This window comes from Thunnus maccoyii, chromosome 9 (assembly GCF_910596095.1).
Source record: "Thunnus maccoyii chromosome 9, fThuMac1.1, whole genome shotgun sequence".
Lineage (NCBI taxonomy): Eukaryota > Metazoa > Chordata > Actinopteri > Scombriformes > Scombridae > Thunnus > Thunnus maccoyii.
In genome coordinates this window covers 22,530,079-22,553,579 of record NC_056541.1, presented here as the reverse complement: position 1 = coordinate 22,553,579, position 23,501 = coordinate 22,530,079, and the positions used below count along the sequence as shown (strand labels likewise).

Sequence of the window (23,501 nt, the reverse complement as noted above, 5' to 3'; positions counted from 1 at the left end):
AATTTAAGTCCTTGATATAAATAGGTAGGAAATAGGTCTACCAAAGCATTTTGAGTCCAACCCACAGTGGGCGCCACAAATGCCACAAACATGTATCTGAAAACCAGGTGGACAGAATTTCACCAAAATTGGTGTGCCTGCTCCGGGGGGCAAATTTTTACCAAAATCTGAAGTGTCATACTCATCAGTGCAAGTGGGTGTGGCCTATCTTCATATTTGCTCATTCTCTAACAGAACTAAACTAGCTGAAGTGACTTTGCTCACCTTTGTGAAGCCTGAAACCCACTTGTTGCTGCTCGACACTTAAATTTTGGCCAATTGAGCTGCTCCCCTCTGTTGAGCGCAAAACGGTTTGAACCCATGAATTGCCGCTTGTGGCTGTATTTTCATTTGTATTTTCATACCCTGGCTGATAACGGCAAAATGCTCCGCTAGGTCTTTCAGGCCCTTTTCCACCAGGTTCTGGTTCAGTTTGAAGTGCTGCTGACACCAGAACTCCACCAACACAGACAAGAGGTCCAGAAGGGTAGCCGCCAGATGCAGCTTCTGCTTCTCATCCCTCTCAGCATAGTCCTACAGTGATAGATAAACAATGTCCCACGCCTGAGTTAGTAAATTCTAAGAAGACTTCGGTCAAGTCACATCACTAATCTGACCATCCTAGCTAAAATGGATCAGAGTAACTACATTTTTGTTGGGTGATTATAACTCTGATGAAGCCACTTTGGTTGATATTAGTGATATGAGACAACTAAATGATTATAACAATGTATAAATTCCATAATATTCACCTCTGTGGCAGCCTGCACGACGAGCTGGATAAGCTGTTTCACAGCACAAGACAACAAGGTGGTGCGCTCCCACACAGTCCAGAAGGTTCCATACAGCAAAGAGCCTGACGCTGATACCTGAGATACACCTGCTCCCTGAAGCAATAGAAAATCCCTAAGACAGAGAAAGGCAGGGGTAAATGAAGCAGCACACACCAGTTAAAATACAATGATTTGTTGGGGATTTCTGGAATATGCAAGTTACATCTGTGGGAAAATCCCTCCACAATTCTATCCATGCAACAAAGATTAGGGGCTCCTTTAATGAACAGAATGGAAAAGGACTATGCATTTAAAACAAACAAACAAAAGGGACTGCCCTATCTCCCACAATGTGTATCTGTGTTGTTACCCAGTGGTGACAGAGTGGAGTTCCCCCTGGAAGAGCTTGAGAAAAAATGCCAGGAGGTCACTATGGAAATGTAACAGTGTTGGCAGGGCAGGTCCAGGGAGAGGGTGACATGTGAACTCACTTGACAGGCAGTAACTGAAGGACATATGGAAGAACAGTACATATGAGAAAGAAATTACTATTACTTTTTCAATGAATTTTATAGTGTTTGCTAATTATACAAATAGGGTTGCTTTTAATGAAAGAGGAGTTTAAGTATCTCTCTCTAAGAAATTAAAGGTGCACACATTTTTAAGTGAATAATTTGTTGAAATTTCAGAAGTTTACCTGATGGCTGTCTTTAGAAAAGGCCACAGGCCTGTCTTACACCGAGGACACTGCAACACCTGAGTAAAATATTTTTTCACTGTGCTGGGGGCCAGCCAGGGAGGATTGGTAATGAGCAGGCTATACATGACATGCTGGAAATTTCTCAGGAAGAGAGTTGTGGCATGACCCTGTGACAAAATAAACAGACAACAGTTTGAGTGGTGTGGATATTATGATGTACGGCAAGAATGTCAATTTACAGTTTAGTTCAATGACAATGATCCTGGTAAAATGCCAGAAAGGAAGGAAATTCGAGAAATCTTACAAAACACGTTACACTTTCATACAGGCCCTGAGGCTCATGCAGCAGCAGGTGAAAATTAATGCAGTCTAGTAATTCTGGTCCTACCTGCTGTGCGTACTCTAAGAGGGAGACCAGGTATGGCGCTGGTGGCAGCAGACCTGGGAACACTGCACTCCTGATTGAGTCCAAGGCTTCAATGAAGAGACCACACTCTATCATACTACCAACATTGCTGAAGTCTGTTTCTGTTGCCTAGAGGAATAAAAGAACAATGATGAAATTTAACAGGTATATGGAAAAGAGGAGAAAACATGGCACTCAAAGAAACGGACAGCAGAAAGAGGAGGGAAAAAACGAGGGCAGAAGGGTAATGGAAATAGGAACTGAATGGGTATCAAAGGTTCCTGTGGTCATTTCTGACTGTCAGCTATTGGCAAATAGCATATGGAGTACAGAGAGTACAGAATGGAAATACACGAGCACTTATAATAGCAATCTGATGGAGATCCACTTGGGTAAGGTATGGACAGGACAGTGGAGAGTAATGTTAATAGGTCTGCCAATCAAAACTCTCAGATCAGCTGACAGTGGTGGTTAAATCAGTGACCTGAGTATGATGCGTCCTCGCTCTATAAGTCACTTTCCATTGAAATGTATGACATAAAGGAAATTGAATGACCTGATCTTCTTGATGAAACACAGTTATTTTAGAGATGTGTAGTAGTGATCAAGGATGGGGGGTGGGTACAGTATGTATGCACGTCTACCTGTGACTGTGGACGGTGGGGGTCATGGTAACCCAGAAATTCAAGGAAGCACAGTCTCGGCCGGCCCTAAAGAAAAAGACCCCATTAACAGTGTCAAATATGTATAATACAGCTAATGCAGCCCATTTAAGTGACCATGAAAGTAGACCAGATGATTTGAAATCACGCTTTAGTGCTTTTCTGTAACGCACACACCTGCTGTTTGATGACATAGTCCCTGAGCTCCATCTCCAGCTTGGAGAAGTCAACATCAATAAAACTGGCTTCCTTTGTCTCAGCTGGGAGATCATTCATTACTTTGAAATTCATATCCACACAATTGCTCTGCCAAAGAGAAAAAAAGGCTGATTGTTAAAGATTTTTAAACAAGATTTTCAAACCTTTATTCCTACGTTTTAAAAGCTTTAAATAACATTTTGAGTTTGAGAAACTGATCATGAGCAAGAACAAATTAAAGCCGTTAAGGCTCGAGTGCTAACTGCACATACTGTATGACTGACCACATATGATATTTAAAATTGAATGGAAAAATTAAATAAGAATAACATAATGAGTCCTGATAATCACTTCAGGCCATAACATTGAAGCAGGCCAATCCAGTGTTAAATCCTTCTCTCAGACTTACTTACCCCAAAAAGGTACTGGACGATGTGGCTTACAGGATAGCAAGGAGCATTATGGGAGTCTGAGTCCTCTGTGACAGGTTTAGCCATGACATGAGTGATGGAAGCATGAGAGGGAGGAGGACAGCGGTATACTTTGGCCCTGCCGGCTTTTAGGAGCCTGGGAAAAATTAAATTACAATTAATTTATTATCATATCTTGCAACAAATCTTCTCCCTCATTGGTGTTCATTGACAGAATGATTATCAGATTGTGTAAATGTTTAGAATAGAATAACAGATGTCAAGTCAGTTAACTTACTCAACACTGGTGATATAGCATTTTTGTGTGTCACCTCACCGTTTGAACATGGCCCTGCGAGTGGGCTCTTGGATCTTAAGAAGAACCCTCCAGCCCTGGAAGGCCCCTGTTAGTTTTCCACTGGCCACTTTCTCCCTCCACTGTCTGACAGGATAGAAGGTGGATGTGGCACCTGTGGAAATGGCCACCTCATAGGGTCCCTCTGCGAGCCAGGAGCCATTCTTAACACTGTCCAAAACATAGTCTGGAGTCACAACCCACTTTCCTAGTAGGAGAGAAGCAGCAGAAACAGTGATGAGGCAAGATGAGGCAAAAATCAAATGAACTGGGGTTGAGTCAATCTTGAGACTTAAAAAAAAGGAGCGCTACGGTGAAGTGCTGTAAGTAGCTCAGTTAGATGAGTGATCTGAGTATAATTAGGCTAATCAAATATGACTTATTTTTGAATCATCATAATAATCAGAATCATTATGACTGACCTGCAGCACAGGCTGCCAAAAACTTCTCGCTGGACAAAACCTGAGGGATTATGAGATGGGTGCTGATGTCCTGATAGACCTGGAAGATAATCATTGCATCAGTATATGAAAATGTTACACACTAAAAACCAGAGGTGGATTTCACTTTTTAAAGAAAAATCATGTCTCTGGGAGAGAATAAAAATCAAATAATCCAACTGATAAATGAACTGATAAATGAACTGTTTTTCACTGTTATGTATTATTCTAGACAGTACTCTTCATGTGTATTAATAACTTATTTTGTTAGTTATAATTACAGTCGGCTTTGAGTCATTCATTTGGACAACAGAATTTGTATAAAATAACAAATAAATTCACTAAACATTAATGAATAATAATTCAATTATCCAGCCCAGCCATACATGTGGGAATAATACTGTAATTTAAAACTTTAAGTACAAGACAGAAGGGCCGATTTACATCACCTACATTATCTAACACTAGACTAACCTTTTCAAAGACCACATGATGGACTAAAACTTTAAATCCCAAAGAACTATCAGAAACACTTTACAGTAATCCATCAGCTGTAGAAACTACAGCATTAAGCACAAAGAGGTCTCTCTCAGTGTGAACACATCTACTTGACAGACACAAGGTCAAAAAGGAACTGCTGTCAGAGACAATTTTTTCTCCATGTTTACCATACTGTCCATGTGAATGAATGTAGCTCATCCCTGCTGTCTCATATTATTAAGCATATACAGTCAGTAATATAATGTAATATAATCAAAAGCTTTCACAGGAAGTGGCTGCAGTTGGAATTCAAAGGAGATTCGAAGTCTCAGGGCTTAAAAGTAGATTTAGCCCCGTAGGCTGGCTATTAACAAGACAACCTGCCTAGGGCTCCATGTAGTAGACAGGTCTAATGCCTGACTGTGGATGGATTAATTGAACAGAACATTAATTGGATTGAGTTTTTATACAAGATTTATGAAATTCATCATTTAAGAAGAAGAAAAAAAATATGAACATTTGCTGGTTTTTTAAAATGCAAAGGTTTGCTTGGTTTTCAAGGTTGCTTGGTTTACTTTTAAGACTCTCACTCTGGGCTATAGTAGGGAATCTTTAGACTGAATAATTATTATATATGTCAGAAAAAAAAAATGAAGATCCTACAATTTTATTTTTATTTTTTTTGAAAGATGTCGATCTCTACTCACTGAGCCACCAATGTATCTTCCACCCAGCTGCTGGATCCCCTGAACCAAAACTCTCTTCTTATCACGGTTCTTGATCCCAGAGATTTGGAAGACATGTGTGTAGCTCTCCATCCTGAAGAAGAAAATGAAGAGAAGAGGAGTTTCCAGTCTATTATATGCAAATTACAAGTTGAGTAAGTTAAGGTCATTCCCTGCAGTGGAGAAAATAATGCTGCAAGTCTTGTTTGACTACTACTTGACTATGTACTCTCACTACTAATTAACAGTATTGGAAAAGCAGGAAGATCTGCACTACACATCATGACACATTATGTTACTTTTGGCTGGGGGGGGGGGGGGGGGGGTAATTTGTCTGAGCCAACATAATTACAAAGTTTGAGAAAAGTTACTTGCATGTAAAACAAAATAAGGGTATACTAAAACTTTCTGCCATAATTGCTTGACATAGACACCCATATGGCTATACAGTCTGGCTCACAGTTGACTGAATGAGCACAAATCGGCGTTGTGTCGTGTTCACTTTATGAGAATTTGATTTTCAGTTGCTTAAACACAGATGATCGATCAGATACCTCTCTCATGCCACCGATGACTGTGTTCTTCCAGTGACGAGCTGGCGCGCCAAAACTCTGACAGCGACATCCAATGTTTCCTGTGTATGAGTGCGTGTTAGATTCCTTAATCCTAACATACGTTCAACTTCGTCAACAGACACACATCGTCTCTCAAAAGTGTAATTAAATAGTCTATATGTGTGAAATCGAGTTCACCGCCCATTACTGCCATGTGTTGACAGCTTCACGGCACAGATGATTTTGTTGGAGAGGGAAGTTCACTCACATAGTAATATGTATGGTGTGCATACGCAACGTTGAATCGACGATATTTTTGACATAAAATATTATAATTACTCTAAAGTCAAGTGTTGTGTTACACGATATCTACAATTAATAAAAGCTGCGTATTTATCCGTCACTTTAAAGTTACCTCCCCCCCATTTGCTTTGCCAATTGGACTTTCCCACCGAGCGGAAGTTTTCATAGAGCTACTTCCGGGTCGTTGTCACGGACGCTTGCTGTCCCGGAAATATCCACAATAACTGGATACCATGCAGCACTGATTGATTAACGGGAATATCTGATGGATCGATCAATTTGAAAGGTGATTTCTGACAGAGAAGCTGCTCATGAAGCCGCACGACTGTTGCCAACAACAACAACTGCCCAGCGCCGTGTTCAGTTAACGTTCGGTCACAGCGATGCTTCAATGTCCATCACATGAATGTAGTTATTATTGTGACGTGGTGGCATGTTTGATGTAGAATTGTCTTGGTTTTTACCGTTTTGTCATAACTACACATTTGTATCGCAGATAAATGTCAGAAATAAGTGGCTGCAGATGACGCTGTTCATATTGTGCCAACCTATAAAGGATTCACACTTCACCGAGAGAAGAGTATAAAGATGTTATGACAGGTAAGATACACACAGATGCATGTGTGGTAGCTCAAAAAAAATAAAACTTGGATGTAGTTGTAGTTGTACCACGTGAATCGACAGCATTAAAAGGTACAAATCACCCGTCAAAGTCACCTAATCAAAAACAGTCAGTGGCAATTATTTGACAAAGAATTAAGCTTCTGTGATCTAAAAGGTCTGGATGTGTCTAGTTACATGGCCAAAGACCAGCATGACAAAAAGCTAGAAAACAGCAGCTGTCAGACTACAGTCCAAGGTCACTCTCTTTTAGGTGTGTTGCTCGCCTATACATTATAATTTAACACCATAAAATACTCTAAAGGACTGTTATCAATGAGAATAAAATACATTTTCAAGTCCTAATGATGTAATGTCAGTAACCGATTTGGCAGTAGAAGATGCATAATCAACAACAATTTTTATAATTGATCAATTAATTTAAGTCATAGGTGAAGAAAGAACATACCAAACATTACCTGGCTCCTGCTTCTCGAATGTGATTAATTGCTGCTTTTCTCTGTTATATAATATTGTTAATTAAATACCTTTTGCCTGTAGGTTGTTGGTTGGACAAAACAGGCAATTAGAAGATTTCACCTTGGGGTCTGGGAATTTCTGAGACTTTATAGACAAATTAATTAATCAATTAATCACAAAATAATGTTGAGATTTACTTGAAATGAAAATAATTTGCTGCAGCCCAAGCAGGAACCAGTCATCTTTGTAGCTGATGATGTATTGATTCATTTTCTTTTTGTACTTGACAAATATTTTGTCTTATGTGAAGGATATACCACCATACCAACTTCTAAGTGTATGAATTTGATGTATACCAGTTGCCCAACAGAATATAAGTGTTGAGGTTTACGATTACTGAAATCATGGCAGTTGGGAGACAATAAGCTACACAATATGAACTGCTCCAGTGTGACAATATTGTCTTGTTTTTCAGTGGTTGTAATTGATTCATTGCTCAGGGTACTTTAATACTGTTGAATGATGATGATTATTTCACAAAACAGCAACAGCAAGTAATATCAGGATTAAGTCATGTATTATTCATTCCCTCAGTGTAGGCTAATCACATAGGCATTTGTTATGATGATGCCAAGTTGTTGCGCTGCAATTTCTGAACAGTCTTACGCTACATATTTTAAGAAGATGTTATGCCCACATATTTCCCTTAGGTACAGAAAAAGAGTGACCAATACATATGAACAGGATTAATGCCTCCTAAATTGAGGGAAAATGTCACTATATCAAATCTGATGAGACTAAAGCCCGTCGCTAAGCAGACAGGACTTCTTTTAAAAAAGAAAATCAGTCAAAAGCAGTGCAGTGTAGCAGGACTACATGGGTTACACGGTAACAATGAAGCCATGCTCCCCCCTGGGCATGCATGAGATAGTTCTCAGCAGTATTGTGATCTCAGAATATGCACCTATTTAATTTATTATGTTTCCTTTACAGCAGACTGTTAGGTACCCCCTTTAAAATAATGTTGACTTTAACTTGACATGCTCTAAGTGGCTTTAAAGCGGCGGCCTGGGGGACGTGCTGCTAAATATTTCAGGACAAACTCATTACTGTAAATGGGCCTGTGTGTTAGCCTAGCTGGGGTAGACAGGCAGCAGCAAGAGAGATAGGACAGTGATGTGTGTGTGTGTGTGTATGTATGTATGTGTGTGTGTGTGACTGTGTTCCTTACTGTGTTCTAATAGCTGCAGAGTACACGCAGGCAGCGTCTCAGCGCCTGGCCCAGTTGTCCCTGTTGCAACACTGTGAAACACACAGGGGCTCCTCCAACATCTGCTTTGTAAAGAGCTAATGACAAGACAATAGAGACCGGATGATTTAAAGTATAGTACTAATGAGGCCCTGTGTGCTGCCTGGAGACTCCTGACACACACACTTGAATGTACACACTCATGCTTAAGATAACAGATGATATGTTGGCAGACCAGGAGGAAAACACCCAGCAGACACACAGCGTATACATTCAGACCCCCTGTCCATCTGTCTGTCTGTCTTGCATACACTTAGTGGTTGTAGACAGCACACACACAGACACTTGTGAAAATACACACACAGTGTCTGGCTGAGCCCATATAATTACAATGTTGAGTTTCCTAATCCATGGATTGAAAATCTTCCCTTTCAGCAATGGCTGCGTATAGACCCCTTCTCAGACAGTGGCGCAGAGGGAGCATGATGATGAGGGGAAACAGTAAGAGAGAAGAAGAGAGGGAGAAATAATAAAGGACAAGCTTAACTGGTGAGGCTGTCAGCGGAGGAAAATAATATTTGTCCAGCTGGACAGGCCTCCCTTTGTGCAGGCTAAATGAATGTTGAGCTTCCTGTCTGCCCTGTCAGGGAGAGTGGCACAGACTGTATGCAGCAGCGAAGAAGCCGAGCGGAGTGCAGGGAGCTGTTTGGAGTTTGACAGGGATTATTAAAATCAGAGCAGATGACGAGGAAGGGGTGAGAGGCGGAGTGTGAGAAAGCCAAATTGACACAGACACTCTCCATTACCTTCCACTTGACTCGCGTTGATGACAATGTTGATATGAGACCCAGCAACGCGGCACTGGCGTGGGATTGGCTGTTAGCATGAGCGTTAAGCACCACAGGGTAGGGGGGCGGCCCTCAGTTCTGGCGGAGACGTAAGGAGATGAGTTGTTTATTTAAAGCCTCGACTGAAGAGCATCTCACCTCATTGTTTATTTATTTGGTCTGTCTTTTTTTCTGTGTTAACTCACTGTAGTGTCAGTAGGTGGAAACTGTTAGAGGCTGAGGCAATGCATTTTGATCAGGGGTCCTCCTACTGCAAATGATTTTCTGGGGAAAGAGGAGGGGAACTGGAAGGAGAGGCAGGAAACTGTTTTTCTTGATGATAAGCTTCCTTTTGTTTCAGGTGCAATTGATTTCTGCCTCCTAATAAGACTCTTGTTTGAGGAAATTTCAAATTATTACAATCCATATGACTGTGTGTGTGTGTACAGTATGTGTGTGTTTGTGGTTTGTTTCTTGACAGACAGCTGTGATAATACAACACTCCAGATATCTCAGTCGTTTGATGTCAGTCTACAATGTTGATTTAATCCTGACACCATTGCTGTCTTTTCCATTATTTTGTTTTATGAACTGGAACATGTCATGTGTTGTTTTTTTACATGTTATACTGAAAGGCCACTTCTCTTTTTCTTCCTCCAGTTCTTCCTCCCTGCAGAGCAGTATGGAGTGGCCTGGGGATTTTCCTGAAGACCATGCCTTTGTTGAGCTGGTGGTTCCAGGGGTTTCCAGTGAGCTGGACTTTGAACAGCTTCTAAAGGACACAGAGGAGAAACTCAGACTCAATGCCAACAGGTCAGTTAGAGTAGCAAAAGCATTGACTTGTCATTTAGAGTTATACTCTTTTTTTTTTTTTGTAATTCACGTCTCCCAATCATTTGTTAATGTATCCTGCAGTTCTTTTACATTTACTTACTTGATGTTAAAGCCAGATTGAAATTAAAAACCGTCCCAGTTGACAATGACACCCCAAATAAGAAGACATGGATGTGAAGTTTTTAAGACAGCATGTTTTAAGAGATTATTTCCTGGTGGAGACTTCCATTTCTTTCTGTGGATGTCAGGTGAATGCAATGTGCAGTTTATAGAGAACACAACACTGGCACGATAAAATAAATGTTAAACAAAAACTTTGACAAGACATAATTAAAGCTTTGTCGGTACTTTGATGAATTATGTAATGTCTTTATGTCAATTTTCACATCTGTGGAAGTTGTTTTTCCTACTGTTAAAAGATAAAGGAAAACAAATGGCTTATTTTGAAGGTGGGAAAACAAGATGTGATTTCTTTATGTTGACTGCGTACAGAGACACCAGCAGGAATAATGTAAAAGTGAAGTGCAATCTGCATGATTGACATGACTTAAAAACCCACACCAGTAATATTGTACAATGGCAGTGATACCAGCAGTGCTCCAGCAGTAGAAATATGACATCACAATTAAAAGTTGAAATATTGCATCCATCTTTTTGTTGATCTGTATTATTTTCTCTCTCTCTCTCTCTCTCTCTCTCTCTCTCTCTCTCTCTCTCTCTCCCTTAGACTAGCCACATTTTGTACATTGGACTGTATTGTCCATTTGGACTTTGTGGATGTGTGCATGTGTGTGTATGTGTATTTCTATGTGTTTAGATTTTTTTTTTTTTTTCATAACATATCCCAGAGTCATTTGAAGAGCACAGGGTAATTTACACATACATTGTTGATATATAATCTGTTGTGAGCTTGGACAAAATCATTACCTCTGAAAATGCCTGCAGTTGGAAACATCACAACATTTAGACTTTTCATTTACAACAGAGATGTTTGTTCTCAGCGGAGAGAAACCCCTAATTTCAGTTGTGTAAATTTACAATAAATGCACTTAAGGAACCTGCAGTAACATGATTTCTTAAATGTCTTTTAAACAAGAAACCTAATTTTCGTCATCGGAGTAAAGGATTCAAAGAAACCGGGGTAACACAACTACTGGAAAAAAATATTTTTTGACCATATACACACACAGATTTTCAGCAGGATATTTATATGTATAGATATGCATTATAAATACAGGTTAAGTATAACTGTGGCAGAAGTGCAGAGGAATGAATGAAAAGATCATTCCTCTTGCTGTATTTTCTTGCGTCTAAAATACAGCAATTATATCCAATCTGATTATAACTGACACTAAAATTAGAATAAAAAAGTCTGTTTGCACAGGTGAACACTTGGCTGCTTATAAAATTCAGACACATTTGCACAGCAGGAAAATAGCAGTCAGAAAAGTGATAACTTCACTGAAAATACACTTGCCTCTGTTCACACAAATACTAGTGCGTCAGGCGAGATGTGACTAGTTGCATGTAACTATGGGTTTTTGAGTGACCACATTATTGTAATGTTGGTAGCTCATGGTCTGATTCAGCCTTAAACTTGATTTTTCCTCAATATTTTTTTTTTATGTGCATGTAAATGTGTTCTGTTTGTTCATGATTATTCACATGTATGTTTGAGCTGATAAGGGATGATTGTATTGACTTTCATGAAGAGGTCATTAAACTTTGGATCTTACATTGTTCTTATCTTACAAATCTAAAGCCAAGTATTTAATAATATACACCGAAAGAAGAATTCAATCTTGGTGGGTCAATTTCATTAATTACAGGGAAAAGAAGAAAACTTGTGCTATGGAAGAAATGCAGTGTAGCAACTTAAATTTGCTGTTTTCTAGTGCTGCTGTCACTCAAGACTGAAATATAGATGTCTGTCAATGATGGCAGACAGTGATAGCACAAATAGATTGATAAAGAGGGAGACATGGGGGAGAGAAGAGAAAGAGAAATCTATATTTCAGGTCTTTTATCGTTTTCAGCGTTGTGAGGCTGAGGGCAGATGATGAAGGACAGGCTAAATGTAGCAAGTGAACAAAGCCTCACTCTGGCACCATTAGTGTCTGGGACTCATCCCTTCCTCCCTCTCTCTGTCCCTCTCTCTCCCTCCCCTTCTCTCTCTTTCTTTCCTTCCTCCTTCTAAATGGGAACATAATAATTGAAGATTCCACATCTTGAAACGAAAACCCTTGGGTAGGTAATTCAAGGCTTATTACCGAAGGCCGGGCCATTTTTCTGCTTTCTAAGCATTAAAGGGTTATTTTGTGTTCCTGCAGATGGGAGAGGGATAACCATTATGAGAACAAAGCATCCAGATAATGGAGAATGGGCTAAAAATAAGGCAATCCTCCTCTCGCCGTGGGGGACCACTGGTCAGTGTCTCTGTCAGGCTGCAGCTAACTTCCTCCCAGACTACTTCAGGATAGCCCTTTCACTGTCAGGACACATCCAGGCAAACAAAATCTTGCAAGGCCTCTATTTTGCCTCAACCAGGGTGGCCTGCAGACATATACACACATCCACAGCTCACTCACCTGTTGCCTAATTGACTTATCAGTGTCTGGGACAAATTACGGAAGTGGAGGAGAGGAAAGGGAAGACGGGAGATGGAGGACACAGAGCTGCCTACACCCGTGAAGGACTTCAGCCTGTTTATGGGTCAAAGTGACTGGCCTGCTCCCAGTTCTCAGATGTCAGAGATTTGCTTAAGAGCTGCTTCCTAATTGGAGGAGATTAAGATAGGCTGACAACGGAGCTGGCTCCCCCAAATTGAAAAGCTGTAATCCATTAGTTTTCATCAGATGGGACAGTGGTGCGGTGCAGGGCTGGGTGGGGGAGTGGGGCTGGGGAGTGGTGGGCCACCAGGAAAAGACCTCTAATGAAGTGTCAGCACAGGCCAGGAGACTGCAGACAGGCCTCTAGTTTCACACTGGCAAGGTAAATGGCTCTCACTAGTCGCCTGCCAATCTTGATCAGGGTACAATATCAATACTTTTAAATTTGATTTTGTGTATGTGTGTGTGTGTGTGTATGTACCGAGTGCCTGTGATAATCAGGATTTGGCATATGTGTGCAAGCAGGTGGAGTTGAAAACCTGCCACAGTATAAAATCTATCGTGCAAGGTTCCTTTTCAATGAGCAAAAATACTGATCTGCAGTCCTCACAGTATATCGTTGATTTTGTGTTTAGCTGTGCGTGACGCGTGTGTTAAGTTAGTATATCAGCTGTATCGGTTCTCCGGTATCATTGCCCGGGCCGGGGGGCTGAGGGTTGAGGGCACTAAGTGGGCGACATGCCGGGCCAGGACGGGATCTGTTTTCAGCCTGTTCATTCAACCCCATTCACTCCTTTTCCCCTTGCAGAATGGGGCCCTTTGATGGAGGAGATATTTAGTTCTCAGGCGGCTGGTTTGGCACTGACTAGAGCTGGGGCTTATTTGAAAGGGATCTTCCTGCCCCCGTTGCCTCCAACCCCCCACCTCCTGTAGGCGAGCGGAGGGGAGCGGAGCGCGACAGACAGGCAGCCCCACAGCAGCCCACCCACACTAAATTAATTCTGACAAGGAACTTAAGATAACGTCAAAGCGCTGACTAATCGCGGGATTGGGTTTCTGTTAGTCAGGGAGCTGTGAAATGTGCCATCATATCTAATAAAAGACCTCCGGTTGCTCCCTTTCTCTCTCAGCGGTGGTGAAGGTTGGTGGGGGGGGGGCACGGTTACGGTGTTGACTGTCTAGCTAGACCTGTCTGAGAAACAATTAGATTTCACTTCACTAGTGAAAATGCAAGAGTGTGTATGTGTGTCAGTTAGGGTGAGATGATTGACATGTTTGTCAAGAGGCCTAAAGAATCGTTTCCTCACAGTTTCCTCTGCCTCTTTTCTCATTCTCTGGGTCTTTTGTTGAGTTCTGCCTCTGCGTTTTTGCCATTACGGGTTCGTCCATTGTCGTCCTTACTCAGAAAGTTGAATGGTTTTATTTCCTGTGACTCCTCTGTATTCTACCTATTTTTACCTTCCTCTTCTCTCATTCTCTTTCTGTCTCTTTGCTTGGCGTCTGAGCTGCTGGCAGTGGAAGTCATCAGGTTCGGAGCTAATCCTGCCAAGTTGATTAGGCTGCAGGTAGCTTTCACACTGGCGGGCAAAAGGTCACAACATTGTCGAGAGCTGGATGGACTTCTTGACACAGACCATCCACATTGACTTTACAACTTACAGCACATGGCCCTAAGGAGGGGTAATTGAAAGGCGAGAGTAAAGAAAAGAAAATTAGGAAAGTAAGAGTTTTGAGGAGAGAGAGAGGAAAGAGGGGGAAAACAGAGAGGAAAACTGTGGAGGCGAGGCTTGAAAATGTATCTGAAGAGGCAACTGGAAAAAAGACTTCACTGTTGCTGTAGCCATTAGAGTACATTGTTTTGTTGAGTGAAGGCAAGAGTGAAATGATGGAGAATGGGGCCAGAGCTAGAGTAGCCTAAAAGACATTCTCCCTCCTGTCTCAGTCTATGGCTTCATATGGGTTTCAATTCAGCAACCTCTCTGTTGTGTCCACATATGGCAAAATTGAGTTCAAAGACCACTGTAACATCTCACAGACTCTAAGAGGCTAAAACGTTGGATATCCTGAAGTGCTAGGAAGCTGCGGTTTAAACTCAGACCTCAGTTCTGTGGTAAAACTAGAGAAAAACCACACAATTCATATCCATTGTGCACTCTACCTACGTTTTCTGTTTTTAATGAACTTCCGACAGTCGGTGAAAAGTGAGTTACAGATGGAGGCCCATTTGAAACCTGCTGTCTATGTGAAGTCCTGGGGTGGAGCCCAGAACCAACTATAAACATGCATAGAGCTACGTGCTGCCATTTCACCTATTTCTTTGCAAGACATCAAACAGAAATCTATGCAAATAATTCAGTTTATGACATTTCTTACTTTTGAATTTCCTCTTAAATCTATATTTCTTCACTTATATTTTGTTTGCCTTGAGTGATTTTCAAAAAAGGGAAAAGGAAAGTTGTGATTTTAAGTATACTGTATCCACTGACTTTTCTCAGAAAGTCATTGCTCTATTCTGTTAAGAGAAAGCAAAGTCATAGGTCACACAAACAAAACTGAACAGTCCTTTGTGTTGTTGTTTAAAGTGGGGGTCGATTAATTTTAACACACAGTACCGTCAGCAGTTCTGAGCCATGCTGGTAACGCTTGAACCTTGCTGAATCTGTGTTTTACAGCTATAGCGAGCTTTGGGCAAGTATAGTTAAGAGTTGCTGCACTCACACAATCTGTCACAAGTTCAGGGCATTATCCTCCCCTATATCACGTGCATACATGAATGCAGGCAAATGCATAACCGTGCACACTAACAAAAAAATACGTACATATGCAGGGGATGGCAGGGGAAAAAATAAACATAATAAAGACCTACCCTAATGAAAGAGTTCTGCACTTGTATAACAAGTATGACTTGACATCAAACACAGCCACCTTTATAATCAGGGTTTCTGTCAGTCACCAAGTTGGTGTCAAGAGAATAAGGTGAGATGCATCATCTGCCTGCCTTAAAGAAGAAGAAGGAGAGAGGAAGAGATAATCAGAGAGAGAACGATAGCATTAGGCGGTGTTCAGTCTAGAGGATAGTGGTTTGTAACAGTCTATAACATTTTATCCCCTTGCATTTTTCCCCTCTGAAACGAAAGTATGTCAGATTGAACGGTTATTTAATGTGTTGCCATTGTAAGACATCTGGATGCGTTCATGGCCCAGGAGCAGGCAGGAGGCAGTTTATAGACCTGCGGTAGGGGATGAGCTGTCTGATGGGGAAATGGCACTTTGGCTCTGTACCATGTATACTATACACACACACACATACACACAAGTTTGGGAGACAGATATGTATGGCTGCAACTGATTAGTATTATCACTATATATTGATTATTTATTTGAATTCTTTGTTAATCATTTAGTCTATAAAAGCCATCAAAAAATACAGAGGTATTACAGTAATATGAAATGCAAAAGCATCTTGATATTTTAATGCAGAAAATCCCAAAACCATTATTTGATCATCATTCATACATTTTCTTGAGTCTCTTTTCTTAATTAATTTTTGTTGATCAAGCAATTGGTCATCTGATTATTAATTTCAGTCCTGCTACTGTATGCACTACCACACACACACACCATTCATTTATGCAGCTTTGTGCACATGTCCACTTATAAACCCACAGCCACACATAAACACAATAGCTTTGTTCACAACACCATAACTTGTTTAATTATGCAGTCATGTAGGCCTACACTCACACATGCACTCACACACACACTGTCTTACATTGGCAAATATATATGCATTGATTTGCATGGAAATGACTAAACATGTCAGGCCCAAAGATGTCATTTCTAATCTGTCATATTAAGGGGGGAAGCGGAATAGGTGGTGCTGTCTGTTAAAATCAAAAGAGCTGTGTGTGTGTGTGTGTGTGTGTGTGTGCGCGCGCATGCGTGTGTGTTTGTCTGTTTGTGTATGTGTGTCAAGGGGAAGAGTAAGACGTGAGACGGCAAGAAGCGTGTCTCAGATGCCTACCGATGCCTGTAACGCCACTTCACACCAGATGCTTAGCACACACTCACACACTGATATATCGATGTCTGTGTTCATTACAGTTGATGCTTCTGTATCTGTCTTCTCATAATACAGACACTGAATGAGAGTGAGTGAGGGCCAAATGTGATTTGGAGTATAGGTCCATGTCTATCTTTAATATGGTGTCTATGTGTATGTGTGACTGTAATGGGGCTGGTTTTGTGTGCTTTTCTTCCCAGTGTGTGTGTTTGATGTCTGAGGTGATATTTAATCTCTTGAGAGTCTTCTTTCAAATTAGGACAACGTCTCAGTAGATCTTGATAGTCACACACTTTGTTCGATCTTGTCTGGATAAGGAAGGAGGAGAAGATTAGTTCTAGCAATTCAACAGGAACACGCATCAGATGGAAGAGCTCTCTTTCAAACCAGTTGCAATACAAAAGTGATCAATTTTATTAAGTAATACTGTAAAGGTGAGACTAAATTGCTTGAATATGTCATCTTTCTGCCTCATATTTATCTCCTCTCTTTTGTTGTTTGAATGTAATCTAAGGGAACTTTGGAAGTAGCTGTTCCAGTTTGGTAATGTATTCTGTTTAAGCTCATAGTCTCATACAATGTACATATCTCTTTGTCACTCAGCATTGAACAGCAGCTGATGGAGCTTCAGGCCAAAATGGGAGACTCCCGGACAGGGGAACGTCCGCCCAGCCCTACAGAGTGCCTGCAGTGGTTCAACCTCAGAATGCCCAATAGTCTTAGGCCTGTTACCACAGGGCATCAAGAGCTCATGGACTTCTTCAAAAGCTTGGTAATATGTTAGGATGATGACAATGACTGATGGAGATGATTATAATATTAATATTTTCCAAATGATGACCATATATTTTGCAGATAATAAAACAGTTGCAAATTACATTTTTCAAAAACGAGAAATTTACTAAGATGAAGATTACTGTTAATTCATGATGTTGATTTGAACGATTTTATCAATCTGCACTGATTTTGTGGAGAAACCTCAATTTCCTACTTAGTTGCACTGACACACAGCTATTGAAATTAACTGTTTATTCACAAGACCATGACAAGCCCTGGAGTTAGTAAATGGATTTGGCTGCGAACATTTTTCATACCTTTTATATGAGAACTATTGTTATTCTGACTCGTAGGGTCAGTTTTGCACTGCTGTGTGGCTAATAAAATTGTCATTCAGACTGCACTGTCCACAGTTCATATCTTCAGGTAGTTCAGGATATTAACATTTCCATCCCTCCTCTGCTCCATTCAGCAACATTACCTGAGGTCTGAAGAAGAGGGGAGAGAGGAGGTGACGCTGCAACTATTGCTGAATCTGTCATCCCAGTGTGGTGTCTGCTTCCCTTGTACCCCTTCTTCTTCCTCCTCGTCTTCCTCTCACCATGCTCAACTAAATGCCTCCTCCGTCCACTTGTTACACACAGTCAGAGATGACTCTTCATTCATGGTAATACATGATTTTTAATTCAGTTCAATTGAGTCCTTACAATATTTAATTAGTTATTGGGTTAATTAATTTAATGTGCAATTAAACAGTTGAGTGCTGAGGTATGACAAGCTGATCGTCAATCCCAGAAAAAGTTATTGAACTACACACTTCTGACTTTATGACCAAGGCAGCGTCTACTCCCAAATAATGGAATCGAGCCCTTTAAAGCTCCCAAACAAAGGCTTGGTAATTGCACATGTGAACATCTGAAGCATAAGGAACAAGATACATGACTTGAATAATCTGGTGCTTTCTAATTCCATTCATATATTGGCTGTATCTGAGACTCATTTAGATTAATCTATTCAGAACTCCGAGTTATTGGTTAATGGTTTCTCCCTCTTTAGGAGGAATAGAAATATACATGGTGACAATTTTGGCAATTTTTGTACAAAGCCATCTTCCTGTTAGACTACGTGCTGGTTTCATGCTGAATGATGTAGAAGCATTGTGGGTTCAGGTACATCTACCCCACCTCAAACCAATAGTGGTGGGCTGCTGCTACAGACCTCCTGATGCTAATGCTGACTATCTCACTCAATTATATGAAGGGATTGACAGAGTCTCTGATGTGAACAGTGAAATATATTTGTTTGGAAATATGAATATAGACTGGATAACCAGTAACTGCCCAAGGAAGAAAAAAATATTATCATTAATTAGTGCTTGTAATTTATCACAAATTGTTTCCTTTCCCACAAGAGTTTTCACTAATCAAGCAGGCCATACTTCCTCTACATGTACTGATCACATATATGCTAATGTCCCTGAGCTATGCTAAAATACAGTCTCTGTACTAGAAGGTTTAAGTGACAGCAATATAGTTACTCTCAGTAGAAAGGCTAAAATTCCTAAAGCAAGAGCCAAAGTTGTATATAGATGGTCATACAAAAGATTTGCGAATGATCACTTTGTGGAGGATGTTAGAAATGTTGATTGGAATGGTGTGAACAGTGCTGACGACCCAGAGGTTTCCTTAACTGCTTTCATGAATATATTTATGGAAATCGTTAATAGTCATGTACCTGTGAAAAAGTTCACAGCTAAAACTAAAACAGCCCAATGGACTGATTTACCTCTAAAGAATTTAATGAAACAGAGATGAAACTAAATTGGTGGCAGTAAAATCAGGTTTATTGGAGGACATATTAAAATTCTGTAAACTGAGAAACCAAGTGACTGAACTGAACAAAAGGAAGAAGAATATTATAAGCAAAGAATTGACAGTATTAAACATAATGGTAAAAACACTTTGGAATATCTTGTATGAAATCATAGGAAGGAAGAAAAATGCATGTGCTTCTTTTATTGAATCAGATGGTATGTTTTTAACTAAGCCCCAAGATATCACTATTTTAATGTCTTCTTTATCAATAAGGTGAACAATCTGAGGCAGAGCCTAGGTGGTACAGGTTCAATTCAACTGTGTATGTTTCAATTCAACTATATGTTTCAATTTAACTGTGTAGAGGCTAGAAATGTTAAGATATTGCTGAAGACTCTTCCTGAATATGGCAAAGCAGGCACAGACAATCTTGACAGCAAGGTGCTAAACATCATTGCTGATAACATTTCAGGTCCTTTAAGTCACATATTGAACAGCTATGTGGGGTGTATCCTAGACTGTGGAAGGAGGGAAAAATCATTCCATTGCTTAGGAATAATAAGTTACCTTTCAGTGGGCTTGATAGTAGACCTTTAAGTATTCTTCCTGCGCTTAGCAAGGTTATGGAAAGGATTATTCATATTCAGATCAAAGACTACTATAACAACAACAGCTTGACTACTAAATATCAACATGCATACAGAAAGGGTTACTTGACTTGTGCAGCACATACAAATAACTGATGATTGGTTGAGAGAGATTGATGACTCAAAAATAGTGCAAGCAATTATGTTAGATTTCAGTGCCGCATTTGACTCAGTGATCATATTTTAATTGAAAAGCTCAAATGTTATGGTTTTAGACCATCTGCAACTACCTTGATGAAGAGCTATCTTTCCTCTAGAAAACAGAAGGTCTTTTACAACAGTGGTCTATCAAATTGTAGTAGTGTAGCATGTGGTATAACTCAAGGAAGTTGTCTGGGACCACTCCTGTTTTCAATTTTTATTAATGACTTTTCCCCCTGCTGTGAAAAATGCACAGTAATTTATAATAATGTACGCTGATGATTTCGCTGTATATTATGCAGCAACCAAATGCCATGAATAAAGTTTCGTCTCGTGAATTGAATATAGTATATGACTGGATCAAAACAAATTAGATATTCTCTTTGGGTCACAACACAAATTGGTTGGTGGAGCTATCCATATCTGGTGAACCCATACAACAGGTGGACAAAGCTGAATTGCTGGGCCTAGTCCTTGACAGTCACCTATCATGGACCAAGCACATTAATACGGTTTTAGAAAAATGGGCCGAGGCATTGCAGTCACATGTGTGTTTTTTCCTGATGTACAATCACACATGCTGGGTCAAGTTTCTAAATAATTAATTTTGTGTGTCCTGGACTATTGTTCAACAGTATGGTTGTCTGCATCCAAAACAAATCTTGTAAAATTACAAGTCATACAAAACAGGGCTGCTAGACTTGTTCTGGGCAGCTCTATTAGAACTAACAATGAAAAGTTGCACTCTCCCTCTCATGGCTTATCATTGAGCAAAGGATTTCATCAAGCATTGCCACATTTTTCATCTGAACCATTAACTCAAAGATGCCAACATTTTTATTCAACCAAATAGCTTACTGCAATAACACACATAACCACAACACCAGATTTGGCAGTAACGTTCAGATTGTGGTACCTAGACTGAGGAATAACTTATTGAAAAAAAACTGTCATTTATGAAGCCATAAAAACTGGAATAATTTAGCCCTCGATATCTGCCAAGTAAAAAATAAATCATCCTTCACAAATAATATGCAGAGGCATCTACTGGCATGCAGATGACAGACTGAATAGTAGGAGTTATAACTGTGCGAGTTTTCAATATTCAGTATTCAATATTCGTGTTCTGCTTCATATGAATTATATAAATCTCAGTTTTTTAAATATCATCTATATATTGATTTCTAATTAGTATTCTACCTAAATGTATGTTCAGTGTTGACTGGCTTTGAATTTTTTATGTACCAATATGTATATTTATCAATGTTAAGTTTGCATTTTTTATACTAATGTATATATTGATGTATTTTTTGATGTATATTAATGCAATTTAATATTTATCATGTAATGTGTTATGTGCAATATGTCAGGTGTGGACCCCAGGAAGATTAGCTGATTGCCATGGTATCAGCCAATGTGGATCCTTTAAATAAACAAATTAACAATTAAACAAATAACAAAAAGTTATATTGACAAAAGGATGCACTGCTCAGGCTATACTCATATATATATAATAGTAGTGGCACTGTTTATGATAAAAGAGAAATATTCAGATACCTCCTACTATAAATGTGGTGTTGTTGATCATCTGTGTATTTTTGCACTTCCCCTTCATCTGATTATTTTCTTAAGATCCAGGAGGCGTGGGATGATGTGCGTCTCCAGCTACGCCGCTACCTGCTGGACCGACTGTCTTCCCGCAGCCCAGAGAGTCCTGGGCCCAGACTAATTTCCGCTCTGTCCATCACTGAACGAATCCACTGCCTGCAACAGCTTTGCTTTCTTTACCCTGAGTCTGAAGTGCTCACACATTACCAGGTACATTGAAATAGTGAAAAATCTTGTGAGATATTCTATAATTCTCTGTATGAATAAAATGTGTTTGAATGCATATGTTAGCAAGCGTTTCAAGCATAGTTTACTCATGAACTATGTTGTTTTCTTGTATTGTAGATCCACATTGTGAACATACTTTACCAATATGATACAGTAGTAATTTTACAATGATATATTATTTTGATTTTACTTATCCAGGGCCTAAGAAGCCAATCTGTGGTGGTTCTTCTGCAGTCTGCCCTGAGCTCCAGCCCAGGCAGTGAGACTGGCTTTGACAGACTAACTATGGGCTTCCGCTCTGTGGTCCCAGCTCTAACCCAAGCCCTCACAGAGGACCTCCATGTCCTTCCAAGACTAGCAGAGCCGCACACCATCCTGGGTTTCCTTAATGCAGCCTACCTCAGCACTGTGGCTCGGGAATTGGCCTCCACGGTGGAGAGAGAATCTGAGACGGCCCTGAGGGACAATACCACCCTCAGCAGCAAGATCAAGAAATACTCAGCCAGGTCCCGGGCAACCGTAGGTATGTGGCTCATTTTATTTATTTTTTTAGATCTGTTATTATACTCTTTCTGCTCATTTTGTTTTATATTCTATCTCCTAGACTGTGGTATTGATAGTTTATTTAGATGTGCTTTACTGCTCTTTTTTTCTTCCATTTCTCCCCTTCTCCTCCCGCTTCTTATTGTTACCCAATAAAGGCTAACGATTTTCTCTCTCCCTACTCTCCATTTTTACTTTTCTGTTACTTTCCAACTGCAGTGTGTAGTGATCTGAGCCAGAGCCAAGGCCTCTGTAAGTGATTGTCAGTAACTGCTGTTCCCATTGTAATTGCTTTCTTTTTACTGCCCTGTTTCCCGTCTGCCTCACTTTCCTCTCTACCAACAAAAAGAGAAGAGCAGCATTTCCAGGGCCAAGGTTTCTTTTGAAACTACTTCTAAAGACTATTTACCACATACTTTAACTATGACTGTGATGAGCCCTGATCCTCAGAAGGTCCAAGCTATATCCAAGTTCTGTCTTTACAGTGAGCTTAAGCCAGAGTTAATTTATTTCTTCACCATGCACCTGGCAATATGTACTGTGCCATATTGGCCAATGATTTGTTTTGGTTGATTAACATACAGTATCTTTACTGTCTTCTTTACGGCAATTTCATTTATTATTAAGATCATAAATGATTTGATAACATACCAAAGGTGGAGCAGCACTGGTGGCTTCAGACAACAGGACCTTATAGCAGAGAAGGGGAAATTGATTAATCTTAACCTTCCTCTTACTTTTGAGCAGTGATACAGCCATGTAGGGAGAACAACAGGCAAGAAAGAGTTGGCGCAAGGTGGAGCAAGGTTCAACATTCTCTGGACCTTGTTACACAGTGGGAGGGATGAAAAAATACAAAGAAATGCTTTTAATATTTGTCACTAATGCAGTATGTGTCACTGTCATGGCACAGGCAGTGATGTTATACAGTGAGACAAGAGAAGAGCACAGACCGTCACACACTGTGTCACTTTTGATACTCAATTCCCCTCATATTCTCTTTGTTTGTTTCATATTGGCCTATTTACGGCTTGCT

The 23,501-nt window shown here is 40.1% G+C and overlaps 2 protein-coding genes across 12 annotated transcripts in view; one reads left to right on the top strand and one right to left on the bottom strand.

Moving 5' to 3' along the window:
* Positions 1-5,882, bottom strand: part of slf1 (SMC5-SMC6 complex localization factor 1) — a 36,571-nt gene extending 30,689 nt beyond the window's left edge. The window contains exons 1-12 of the mRNA XM_042420851.1: positions 5,743-5,882; positions 5,171-5,282; positions 3,966-4,044; positions 3,526-3,751; positions 3,192-3,345; positions 2,758-2,886; positions 2,563-2,628; positions 1,901-2,047; positions 1,510-1,679; positions 1,183-1,317; positions 792-945; positions 405-573 (exon numbers count right to left, since the gene is read on the bottom strand). Coding sequence (XP_042276785.1) covers positions 405-573; positions 792-945; positions 1,183-1,317; positions 1,510-1,679; positions 1,901-2,047; positions 2,563-2,628; positions 2,758-2,886; positions 3,192-3,345; positions 3,526-3,751; positions 3,966-4,044; positions 5,171-5,281 — 1,540 coding nt within the window. The 5' untranslated portion in view covers position 5,282; positions 5,743-5,882. The remainder of the gene's footprint in view (positions 1-404; positions 574-791; positions 946-1,182; positions 1,318-1,509; positions 1,680-1,900; positions 2,048-2,562; positions 2,629-2,757; positions 2,887-3,191; positions 3,346-3,525; positions 3,752-3,965; positions 4,045-5,170; positions 5,283-5,742) is intronic.
* A 13-nt stretch (positions 5,883-5,895) lies between these two features.
* kiaa0825 (KIAA0825 ortholog) overlaps positions 5,896-23,501 on the top strand; it is a 120,430-nt gene continuing 102,824 nt past the window's right edge. For 9 of the 11 annotated variants that reach the window (XM_042420836.1, XM_042420829.1, XM_042420833.1 and 6 more), the window contains exons 1-7: positions 5,896-6,331; positions 6,542-6,645; positions 9,862-10,014; positions 17,311-17,479; positions 17,957-18,151; positions 21,719-21,904; positions 22,121-22,445. In XM_042420836.1, the coding sequence (XP_042276770.1) occupies positions 9,884-10,014; positions 17,311-17,479; positions 17,957-18,151; positions 21,719-21,904; positions 22,121-22,445 (1,006 nt within the window). In that variant the 5' untranslated portion in view covers positions 5,896-6,331; positions 6,542-6,645; positions 9,862-9,883. The remainder of the gene's footprint in view (positions 6,332-6,541; positions 6,646-9,861; positions 10,015-17,310; positions 17,480-17,956; positions 18,152-21,718; positions 21,905-22,120; positions 22,446-23,501) is intronic. The other 2 variants (XM_042420830.1, XM_042420832.1) reach the window with 2 other exon arrangements.